Below are 13,197 nucleotides of genomic sequence, written 5' to 3'. Positions count from 1 at the left end.
CGGTTCAAGTTAATGAGTCCCACTCAAAATCTACAGAAACTTTAAGAATACATAAATACCATCATTGATCAGCTTATTTTATGTAAGGATGAGTATAGGTGGGCGTTGTTTTATAAATTCTTAAAATAGGGTCCACGTAGCTCATTCGGTGTGCTTTGATGCTTTATAATTTATATTTTTTATATATTTTATAATTTTTGTACCTTTAACTTTACTTTTTATACTGGTTTTGTGATACTGCATATATTTATTTCTTCTTTACACTGTTTAATACTATTTCTTTGTTTTTTAATGTCATGTTGTGAACGTCTTAAATTTATACTTTTAATGTTCACCGTATGTAAAAAAAATTAATTAAAATCTATATTTGAATACTTACTTTTAAAGTATTTGGCGTATTTTTTTTTAAATACAAACTAACAATTAATATATATTATTTAACTTGTTAGTTTATGGTATTTATATTAGTTTATGGTTATTTCTAGAAAGTGGAAAAAATTTTGATACCTACGTAAAAAACAGATTGATATAGAATACTCTCAGACCCCGACATAAAAGTACTCGAGCATCCAGTATGCATACAATCATTTACTTATCTATGTACAGTACAATGATATACTATACAATGGCGTGTATAAAAAATATCACAAAGATCACTAAGAATATATGTAGGCAAGATTTATAATTAAGAATATTATAAATGATTGTTTTAATTGGTTCACATAGCTTTGTAAACCCTGTTATTACATACCAATTCATAAATCTTCATCACCAATAATAGTTTGTTGTATAACAACTTTGTTATTACTTATATTTAATTAAGTCTTGACTAACCAAAATACTAATAAATTTATTTTATAATTTGTCGCTTTTTGTTAAAAATAGGTTTAAAGTTCTATGATAGAATTTTTCTACGCAAGTTAATAATAAACTATAAAAATAAAAAAATATTATGTTAACAATCAATTTGAAATACTGCATAAGTCAATTATTAGAATTTCGTTCCGTAAGTACTAATTATTTTTCTCGTTCAAATTTACTAAATAAATAAAAACAGTATGGCTCTTTTTGTAAATATAAATAAATGTCATTGGTATAAATGCATTTAATTTTTCAATGTAATTTAAAATGCTTTCCTGGTAAATTTGTTTCAATCGAGCGTAAAAGATATAACATATTATTGTATTGTAATCATTAAAATATATAATTATTATTCACAGTGTATTATTTCATTTCGCAGACATAACGATGGCCGCAGTTAGAGTGAAACTGGTTCACGCACTCTTGGCATTTGCTGCGTTCTGTGGAAGACCTTCATCAGCCGGGATTCTCGACCAGTTCAACTGGGCGCGGGCCGACAGAATAGAGGTCAATCTCCCCTGGTTACCATGTAAGAATCAACACAAAGTATTATTTTCAGGCATACAACGTTATTAAAACAAGTTACATAAAATAAAAATGTTCACAATAATTTTATTAATATTGTACCTTTATGCCAATACTGCTCTCACATGTTTGCATCGATAGCTGCAACTCACCTTTGTATTAAAATGTAGTTAAGAATGGGAAGTTCTTAGTTTTCAGATGCTGCTCATCAAAAACACTCAATTTTAGACATTTCATAATATTTTTTTTAAAAACGAATTTGTCAAAGGTATTTCAATAAGAACTAGCTGTTTTGTTTTTTGAATACAAAGTAGAGTAACCATTCTTTTATCTATTGTAACACTTGTACATGGGAATTATCCACCTACAGTATATAAAATTCCTTTTTAACACCGTTGATAGATGATCATTGTTTTGGCCAATAATTGTATCTATTGCTTTTGCGGATAACCTGGCTCTATATCGCTATATGTGTCATTTCAAACAAATCGATAATATGTTTGAGATGAGACATCGTTTCTGGCATGAACTTTCATTTTGACAAAAATTCCAAAGGAAAAAGTCCAACTGTATTAATTCACACGATTTCGGAGGCCAGTTAACTTCGCCAAAATAGGAAATAACACGACCAAAAACCATAGTCAGCAATAACTCCCGTCTTTCATGTGCACTGTGACAGGTGTATTACACTGTATAATTTTCTATAGATTATTTATGCCAAATTTTAATGATGAATATTAATGTCTTCAGCGCAAAATTATGTCCAATTTCAAACTGTCCGTTCTTATTGATACACCCTATATATAAATATAAATAGGCATTGGAGATGTCCTCTAATTGGCTGAAATCACATTTAAAACAAATTCAGTAAATGAAGCACTATGTATTACTTTAATTCATAAAAAAATATTAGGTATAACTTCGGATGATATGAGCAATTTTATTGGCTCAAATATGTTAGATATAAAATCCTCATAATTATAATACTGCTAATCACATAAATATGGATTAAATGTTATCTTTTTTAAGAGTACAGAATATTCAATATTACATTAATTTTTGTATACCGAAATTTTATATAAATATAATCCTATAAATTATAATTCTGTTTTGTAATACATATTTGGTGTTTGAGATTTGATATTAATTTATAAAATATTGCTTCAGCCGTATTAAGTTTTTACTTTTGTACATATGTGCATTATAAGTTTTCGTTTTTTGAAAAATTGTGACACGCAAAGAAGACCCGACCTACATCAAAGAAGTAATTTATAATATCATAATAATTATTATTATTTCGTCAGTTTACGTCATCTCATGCATTTGCTGACGATCGTCTGTAAATATGTACATATTAAACTTCGTCTCAAAAGATTGCAATAAATAAATGTCGAAGATTGTTTTCTTATATTATTTCTTTTGAAACAATCTTCGGTTTTTAAACACGTTTTGCAACATTCTGAATGTTATCTTCTAAAGGCCCTACACATAAGTGAGTAGCTTTTGTGTGTGGTAATTTGGAATCCAAAATTTCTTGTTGAATCCCAGTTAAATACATATGTGTATTCAATTAGAATATTATTTCTTTATAATAAATACCTACTAGTTATGTTTTTAGTAAAAACTTTTATACCCAAAATCTTCTAAGGTGAAAGATAATTTAAAATTCTTATTTACTTTAACGGGTGGAATAATACTAGTCCAATGTATTTCTTTCATTAATACAACTTATAAAAATTGACTAGCTTTGTCTAAATGGGGCCCAACACCGCCGATAATAAATAATAATTAGCCTGTTGAAATATATATCTGAAATATAAATATATCTCTATAAAAGAAATATAAAAATACCAGTAAATCTAATATTCCTGCTTCGTATTATTGTCTATTTTTAAGTTCGGGGATTGATTGTCACAGAAATACCAAATTAACGTTGTCAATGTAAAAAAGTAAATAAACTAACCAAATTAATGTGTAAAACGATAATACGTATATAGTACCTAGTTACATATTGTAGCGAAATTCTATGAAAATTAGTTTAATATTGGATTCATTTTCGATTTTTGAGTCGGAAAGGAAACTTGATAATACAATGAAGATATCTACTACATCTGAGCTACAGTAGTTTGTATTCACGATCTCAATACAAACTACTGTAGCTCAGTTGGACGGGATATGTCCACTATATGTTGAATAGGAAAAATTTCACAACAATAATCCTCACTAAAAACTTATAGTAGGTATAGGAAGCGAATAGTAAAACTGCACTTATGGGGTGAAGAAGGATGCGTTAAAATTGGAACTGTATAGTGCCCGTCGAAAGCACAAGAAAACTAATACATTTACATACCTACATGAATCGTTATTACAACGTTTTTATTAGCTCGTATTTTTGTTTGTCCGGTGGTTGTTTGTCCATTACAAATATTCCAATCGATTTTTAACTAACTTTCCGACTATCTACACATTTGAAATTTTTAGAATATATCAGAACACAATGCCAATGCATTCTTTTAATACTTTTAGCCGTCTTTAAGCAGAATTGAATTCATTTTCAGTTAATTCTGTTTTGTATGGAAAGTTATTTCAGAAAAATCCGTAAAAAGTAAAAGACTCTTATTGGTTGCTAAGGGGGTGGTCCTAGCAACTAAATTATTAATATATACGTGCGTTACTATGGAAATCAAAATGAAATGTCAAAATGACATTTCAGTACCCTACTATATTTGTTTGTTTGATTGTTTTTTATTTACTTCATATCAAGTACAAGTTTGAGCATATTGAGCGTAATAATTCAACAAAAAATTTAAAAACGTTGTATATAAAAAGTTCTTTTTATCTTGTAATTATTTTTATTCTAATTACAAAATATATAATTGCTAATAAATATATTTTACTTCAACTGTTTTTCTATACGCTTTTAATGCTATTAGGTAATGGAGATTATAATATAAATATGTCTATTTTTTCCAGTTGAAAATGAATCCCGATGTTATGACGAAATTGGCTGCTTAAATATTACAAGAAATTGGTACCATCTCATCAATCGACCAATAAATATTTTTCCTCTTCCAAGATCAGTGATCAATACTAGGTACATTTTATTTGATATCTTCTTTTTTTAGTATTCCTGCTGGTACGTGTAGATGTTTTTAGCAAAAATCGTGCTATTTTTATTTTTCCACAATAATATTTTTTGTTAGATGAATATGGCTGACCGATTTTTACTTATTTTTATCGTATCTTTCAACACATTGCGTCTTAGACTATAATAAGTATACATTAAATATTTATTTGTTTTTTTAAAACAAATGTTTGCAATATAATTTAATATTAGTGATTTAAAAATCAGTTGAAATATTATATACTTTGGTAACGAATGAGCCAACTTTTTACTATCCAGTATAATTGCGTTGAAAAAGACGAAAATGCACCAAAATGTTTGTGTAGATAATTATTTTAGTAGTAGACATTAAGACATCGTTAAGTGCTTACTAAATAACGTGTTATCTTTCTTCATTACATCTAAAGTAATGCAACATATGTGGACATCGAAATATATCCAAGTACCTACCTACTTACCTCATTTTTTGTAATTTCTAATGTTGTATGCTGCTTGTTAAAAAAAAATACGATACCGTACTCTTTTCTAGTTGCATGTTTCATGATTATTAATTAAAATGTACAATTAATATAATATGTAATCGTATGTAATATCGGCATTAATTTGACAAGCTATTTGTAACATTTTTTTTGGAACACTGGATAACTTTGAAGTAGATCATTTCGATACTCATTTTATGTATGATTTTAAAAATAAATGAATAAAGAATTTACTGTCATTTGCATTACGCACTGGTGAAGAGTGGGCAAGGTAAATTTTATTAACGTATATATTAACTAACTATTATTTAATAGTGATATATGATAATATTATTCTACTACATATTATGTTATATTAAAACTAATTTTATTTTTCACTATCAATTATTATCAATTCTCACACTACACCAAATTTGCTCCCATAAAGAGCAGTACCAGACAGCTTATCATATAAGGTATAGTTTGACTAGTATATAATATGTAACTTTTTTACCATGTTGGATATTCAACATTTTAACACATTATTTCAATATGTATTCTTTTTATTGTGTTTTATATAAAACAAATGAATCATTTACTGTCATTTTAATTGGCACTATATTTTAATAACTTATTTACTATTTAGGTAATAATAGTGATATCCAGTTTTATGTACTTATTTATGTAAAATTTCACTTTTCAAATTTTACTTTTCGCTACCGTCTCACACCGACTTGCTAGATGTGCCTAATGTAGCAGTACCGGGCAACTATTATAAAAAATATATATTATTGTACCTAACAGTGTTGTAGAATAAAATAACATTCAAATCTTGTAAATCATTCTTGTATAGGTTGAGTAGGTACCTACCTACCTAGGTACTGCTTATAAACTGCAAGACGTATGTTTACCTACCTGTCTAAAAACCTCAATCATCCTAATATTATTATTATTAAAGTATCAGACACATAAAAACGATTCACGATCGAAGGTGTTTTGAAAAATGTTGTTTTATTTCTTATTTTAGGTTTATACTGTATACAAAAAAGAATCCACTTGAAGGTCAAATTATGAATGTCAACAACAACAAAACCATTTTAAAATCAAATTTTCTATCAGAAAGACCGATGAAATTGATCATACATGGATTTATAGATACACCACTATCTAATTGGGTAAGTTTTTTTTATTAATATAATATTTTTATGCTTCAGAAGTTTGTCAGCATTTTGTGCGTTTTAGTTCTCATGACGTACCTAGTCGAAGTAGCGCCGTCAAAAAAGTATCCATACGACATTTCTCTTTCGCTGTTGATTCACTGTGACGGCCCTCGGTCGAAATATTGGACCCCATTTCATTAATTGATTGTCTGATGAAATAAAGCTGATATTCTGTTTAACGCCATTTCTTTTGTCATTCCCCAGTGGTTAAGCTACAACATACGGCCGTAGCCATAAATTGACAAACTATAATTGAAGTAGGGAGTAAAATGATATTGACGCGCGTGTTTGAACATGTATGGCTAGGCCGTATGTTGTAGCTTAACCACTGGGGAATGCCAAAAGAAATGGCGTATTTCAAAAAAACACTACCTTATTCTTAGGTCAATAATTATTATAAAGCAATCATTATTCGTAAGATGTTTATCACACTTGAATGGTCAAAGACATAGCTTATAATGAGTATCTTTAGAATTATCTTCAAATGTGTTAATCTTGCCGATTTTTGAATAATAAAATGCCTAATTCTTGTCAAATTTGGGATCACAGAGATTATCAATATATTTTTTTATCGTGAATATTGTACAAAAATTATCTCGTCATAAATTATACTAATGGTTTTATAAATGCGTTTAAAAATTAATAAATGTAAAAAATCTTAACACCACTGCACAGTTATGTACCGAAATATGACTATATTCTAAAACATTAGAGCGAGAGGTTTAAAAAAATACTATTTTATGTAACAAAAATACTTTATGCAGTCATAAAATGTTTAAAATAACTATAAAAAATAATAAGGCTTTAAAATTATATAAATATATTATCTACAACGTTTAAGGAGTGTCCAGGATCTTGGTCTGAAAATACAATAAAAACTCAATTTTGACCTACGACGAGCATGTCCCCCCTTAATAACGATTTTTATCGTCCCATTATGCATACGGCAGTCACAAAGACTCTTTACTAGGCGATTATTTAGCGATTAGGTACATTAAAAAATATCAGTGGCAAAAACTGTGCGATAATATAATAATGTAAAACTACCTACATTATTTAAAATTATTTTTAAATATTCAACAAGTTAAATATACATACATAAAAAATGTCAGTGAGTTCATAATGATAAGAATTATGTATTTCTCCATAGAAAAAATGGTTGCGGATTGCGACTAGCCTACCGCATGACCAAATAAACCAAAATGTATATTCGTGTAGAAATTTTAAGAATACTAATTTATTCACGGCGGTTTTATCGTTCTCCTAGTTTGATATATTCACTATTGCATTGATGTTTAATTTGATTTACATATTTTTATCTCACGCACTTTTTATATCACGAACACTGGCCGAGTTGATAAAACGGTCTTTAAAATATTTATGTTAATTAATACGAATAAATGTTCATGTTAGCTTTTTTATGTGTATCCGTAAAATACTAAAGATGAAACGAAATCTCCCGTAAGACGTGTTTTCATTGGTAGACTTAGAGGTAAATTAGCGTACTTACTATCCAAACTACGAGTACCTACTCTACTCGATTTTTGGTAAAAGCAAAAAATTATAAATTAAATAAAAGAGTTGCGTCATCGAAAAGTCGAGCTTGCTAGCTCTAATGCCATTTTTATCGCTCGTCTCACTCATTTTTGAAACGTGTGACAATGCAACAATGTGGAAATCAGTAGGATGAGAAGGCGAGTAGCATAGTTACAATCACACCGTTCAATCTTATCATAATCTAGTACTCTACTCTAGCAATTACGTTTTCACTGTTGGAAGGATAGTAAGTCCTTAGCAAAAATACTTTACCCCTAGCTCTACCGATGAAAACAAGGCTTAAGTACGTATGACTATTCGTGCACTTTTTCGGTTACCAATCGCCTACCTCCCTTCAACAGGGGCCCTTCGTTACGGATATACAGTGAGATAATATTAAGCACACTTCAAATGATTCTTGTCTCTATTTTTTTTTTGCCGGTCAGGATCTACGATTTATCTCATGTAATGTATGTAGGTATCGAGAAATCATTTACCTTCAATATTTATTAATGTATTCCAACGTACGGGCAAGACAGCAACCCGATTTACAATAATAATCAGTTTTGAGAAACAACGCATTTTCATATATCTACTTTCTTCATGTGCGTAAAGAGAATACTTGGATAGAGTGGGCATAATATAAAAAAATTTATGACGCATACCTATTACAAATTCTACATTATAATTAATTATAGCTGCTATATAAATGACTATCTTTATTATCTTTCATCGCTTGCCAAACATATTGCAAATTTAAATGGAACAAAATGTCAGTGAGCCTTATGCAAATTGAAACAAAAATCTTGTCTATTTTATTTCCGTCATAAAAAAAATCATTATGTAGTATGTCGACAGCTTTGTCTACCGATATGAAATTCGTGTCATTTTTTAAATAAAGCTAGGTGGGTTCATTATACAGCCACGCTTATCAACTTAGATACTCTTGTTCCAAGCTATTTTTATTAAAATACATTACTAAATAAATCCACCAGCCTGCATGAAAAATCATAGCAATACAATTATTATTAGTATCTATTTTTACGATAAGTAGATAGGTACCTACTTTTTATAATTAATAATATTCAGTCATATAAACATTAAATTTATGTATATTACCTATTCGTGTTTGTATAGGCTAAACGTAATCTTCAACTGTGTTTATTGCATGCGCTTTACCCAACATTTTTATTAACACCCCTAACTTAGTTCTAAAATACGTTAAATTTTACCCAAAATAAATATTTCTATGTCTTCTAATAAAGTACTTACTTACAAAATATTATGGATGGCTTAATCTTATATTCGACTGTTCATCTTTTGTTCAAATTTGCATTGGATATAAAACAAGTTCTAAAAAGTTAAAATGTGTATTTTTACATGTGATAGGTGACATCAGTGGCGCACCCAGGGGGGGGGGGGAAAGGGGCCCTGGCACCCCCCAAAATTATCAGAATGATTTTAAACACTGAAGTTGAAAGCCGATAAACTATAATTTTGGGCTTAGACAAATAAAAACACGGCAAAAAAATGATTTGTAATTCTCCAGCACCCTTTTTAGAAAAATTTCTTAGATTTTAATTTCTAACACAAAAATTTCGAAACACTAATATCAGGTTTTTTTAGAAACCCAATCCCTAATGGAACTGTCAAAAAATTTTCGGTGTCCACCCGAATTCCGGAGTGGTCTAGGTAATGGCTGGGGAGGGCTGACAGGGCTCTAGCCTGGGGGCCCGGGCTGTGGGGGGCCCGGCGTGTCGGGTTGACCAGATAAGTGTGATAAACACACATCATACATTAGCTTTAATAGTAAAAAAGTCGCCTGCGGCGCTATTATACTTCATGACCATGAACATTTTCAATTATATAATTGTGCAATATATTTTTTGATTATTATGTGTCGATACTCGACAGCTCCATTATTAAAGTAGATGTATTAAAAATCGCCAATAATACACTGGTATGAGTACCCTTAATTTGATCTAAAACACAATTTGAAAAACGTTAATGTAGTGTTTCACACTGCCTTTAATCTTCGCGGTAGGTAGGGGGCCCGCCAAATATCCTAGCGTTTCAGGATGTGGGGACCATGGTGAAGGTATACCGAGTGCAATAAACAAAAGGTCGATAAACGAAAAATTAGGCTGTGAAGAAAAAGATCCTATGGGACTAATTTAAATTATCCTCCTTGGGCCCCCCCCAATATAAAATCCTGGGTGCGCCACTGGGTGACATTATGAATATATACCACTGATTGTGACACTAAATATGTAGTTAATAAAACCTTGACATACGCATTTACATAGGTACGAAGTTAGTTTTTACCCTGAGTACAATAATGTACCTAGTAGCTAGGACAATCAGTCAAGATCAGTGGTCTCCAAACTCAATAATGTTGTGAGCCACTTTCAGAAATTGAAATTGTCTGGTGAGCTACTTATACAATATGTTCCTTCTTTATATTTTTTTATCATCGTCCTTTATTGTATCTTACATAGTAATATTATATCACTTAAAATAAATTAGGACATCGGACTTCCAATAAAACATAAAATGCGTAGGTACTTTAATTATTTATTTATAAACAAAATAATAATTCAAAAATATCTTGAAATAAGTGTGAGTAAAAGTAAAAATAATTAGTGAAAAGAATGGCATTCACTTTCCTCCACAAATTTTTCAATTCTCTGTGTGTAGGTACCTTGTCACTCCCATCCGAATGCAATTATCTGTGAATCTGTTTCTGTATTATTTACTTTTAACCACCTTCATAGTGGAAAACGTTGATTCACATAAACAGGTAGAACAAAACAATGCCTTGATTTTGAGCGCAATTCGAACTAAAATTGGATACTTTTCTGTTAGGACGAAAGGCCATACAGATTCTACAGTTGAGGCAACCAACTTGTTAAGCATTTTATTGAAACTTAGATCGAGAAATATTTCATTTCGGAGTCCAATAATAAAATTTGAGAGGCAAAATTATAAACATGATAAAATATCCTACGCGAGCTACCGAAAACGCCGCCGCGAGCCAACGATTGACAATCACTGGTCTAGATCGTGTAGATAATCTGATTGCCACATATTCGTTGGCTAATTTGATTAAAACTATTAATTTTCTAATTAGCAATTACGAGTATTATAAGTAATAATTTTATTAAAAATATGTTACGTTTTCGTGGAGAAGAAGTCAAAGCAGTCATCCAGGGGTGCGCCGATTATGTTTATTGATAGATAGCATTGATTTTATTAATTCCAAGCTACAATTAATAATTGTTTTTAGTTCTATTATTGTATGGAATATTCTTTACTATTAACGTTGTATGATGAAAATTACTTAAATTGTAAAATAATTATATTGTGCATCACAATAATGTATCGACTAAAATATTCTATATTATGTCGATTGCATTATCTGAAGCTGAATCTGTTGCTTCATAAAAGTTTATGTTTTAAATGCCCTTTTGCCTTTATTTGATTTATAAAATATGTCGGTGCTATAAATTTAATAATATAAAACGTGTAATGTGTTTTTTTACACACATAAACATCGTGCGTATGTTACAATTAAATTTATTTCAACGTTTCATGGTCGGTGCCATTTCCAACGGCGAACGTTTATTTATGTATATTTTGTGAAATATGTATGTTTATTTTATTACGTAATAATTAAACCTTATTTCGCCAGTAGGAACGAGAGAATGCACTTCTTGGCCAATGCGGCACATCCATATTATGTTAAATTAATCATTCACCTTTACCTTTACCCAATGAACTATTGGCCATAACGCATGAATATATTATTTTACTACGCCATTACACTTTACGACTTCCAAAATCATTCAACCACCTGCGTAGGTACCTATACAACTGTATTATTTAAATACACTACCTATGCATTAGTGCCGATAAAAATATGTTATCACGACGATTTCCTAAACATTAATGCCACGAATACTGTAAACTGATTTACTATTCTAATTGCAAATAATGAAATGGTAATCGTATCCGGAAATTTGTACGTAAACAGTTCACCGCAGACACTTATTCGTGCGCCGCAGTACGTGAAACATGAGTTCGTGCAACATTTAATCAAATGACGAGTTCTTCGTTGAACATTTCACCGTGGAGTATATTTGTACGTATGCTACAACATGTGGCGCTAGTTTGCTGTTCCAATTAAATTCAATACGAATTTTATGAGATGTCTTTACTGGTTTTAAATAATTTAATGTTGAAACTACATAAATATAATTACAATATGAAAGTATTTCTAATTTAGTTACCTACTTATTTTCTTCTGTCTTTCCCTTATATTCCGATGGTTTAAGTGTTATATTTTTACATTAATATTATATGTTACCGAAACAGCATTATTTACTTCAAAATTGTAAATAAATTTTAATATTATATTTCTTTACATTCATAAAAGAAGTGGTTATGTCGATATATCATTTTTAATGGTAATACGTGGGAAACGGCGACACCTTTAAACATAATAAAACTATTGATCTTCAATCGTAACAGTAGATTTATTATACTTAGAATATATTTAGAATAAATTTCAGGCTGTATATAGATAAGTATGCCGAAAACGTCAATGATTTATTTTCTACTTACACAATAATCACTATCTAGATTCTAGTGTATAGGTATTCTTTTCATATAAGTATTATATTTATGTACATCTCTCCAACATACATTCGTTACTATGCCTAGTCATTATAACTTTTGAATTATTGTCGCAAGAGAAGTACCTATACTAGCCAATAATTATGCGTATTATCAAATGAGTGGTCTAGAACCAAAACTCACATTCGCCAATAATCGAGTTTTTATACTATCGTAAAAACACAAATATAAAACTTGTGTGAATATTAAACCCAGAGATGGTTAATTTATTTAAATATAATAGTTTGCCAGTCTCCATTTTGAGGTGCAAAACTCGCCATGGCAGAATAATAAATACTAAAAATGATCGGTTAGAAAAACCTAAGTGCCAATCCGTGCAATAGTAATCATTGAAAAAGATTTTTATTTGATTTTAAGTGATGTTTGATACCCAACTATTTTAAAATTATATTTATTCATTTAGAATCGCTTCTCATATTTAATTTTTAAAAATTATAAAATTTCAAATGTGAGTTTTGATTTTTAGCTACTCAAATAGCTTATATTACCATTATTGAAACTGAAATTATTGTTAGACGATTTAACAATAGCTATGCAATGAAAAAGTGTTCGTCGTGCAGTGAATCTACGCTTTTTAAAACTCAGGTTCATTTTCAGAAAAAAGTCGTGAATCGAGCCACTAATTTATTTTCTCAGAATATAGGGACCAGAAACTTTTTATGTAACTATAAAATTACTGCCCTACATATTTTATTACAATAACATACAATGTGATACATTTTGAATGTACTCGTATTTTTATATTACCTTCTTTGGTTGGTACGTAATATTGAAAAAA

At 29.7% G+C, this 13,197-nt stretch overlaps 1 protein-coding gene across 1 annotated transcript in view; it reads left to right on the top strand.

Moving 5' to 3' along the window:
* The window catches only part of LOC147067888 (pancreatic triacylglycerol lipase-like), a 90,594-nt gene that overhangs the window by 65,034 nt on the left and 12,363 nt on the right, over positions 1-13,197 (top strand). Inside the window, exons 2-4 of the mRNA XM_085952255.1 lie at positions 1,241-1,390; positions 4,360-4,480; positions 5,996-6,143. Of these exons, the coding sequence (XP_085808381.1) occupies positions 1,249-1,390; positions 4,360-4,480; positions 5,996-6,143 (411 nt within the window). The 5' untranslated portion in view covers positions 1,241-1,248. The remainder of the gene's footprint in view (positions 1-1,240; positions 1,391-4,359; positions 4,481-5,995; positions 6,144-13,197) is intronic.

The sequence above is a fragment of the Rhyacophila brunnea genome, unplaced genomic scaffold (assembly GCF_057557595.1).
Source record: "Rhyacophila brunnea isolate RB1 unplaced genomic scaffold, BYU_Rbru_1.0 scaffold_3, whole genome shotgun sequence".
Lineage (NCBI taxonomy): Eukaryota > Metazoa > Arthropoda > Insecta > Trichoptera > Rhyacophilidae > Rhyacophila > Rhyacophila brunnea.
The sequence above is the reverse complement of the archived record's forward strand: the minus strand, read 5'-3'. Positions and strand labels throughout refer to the sequence as shown.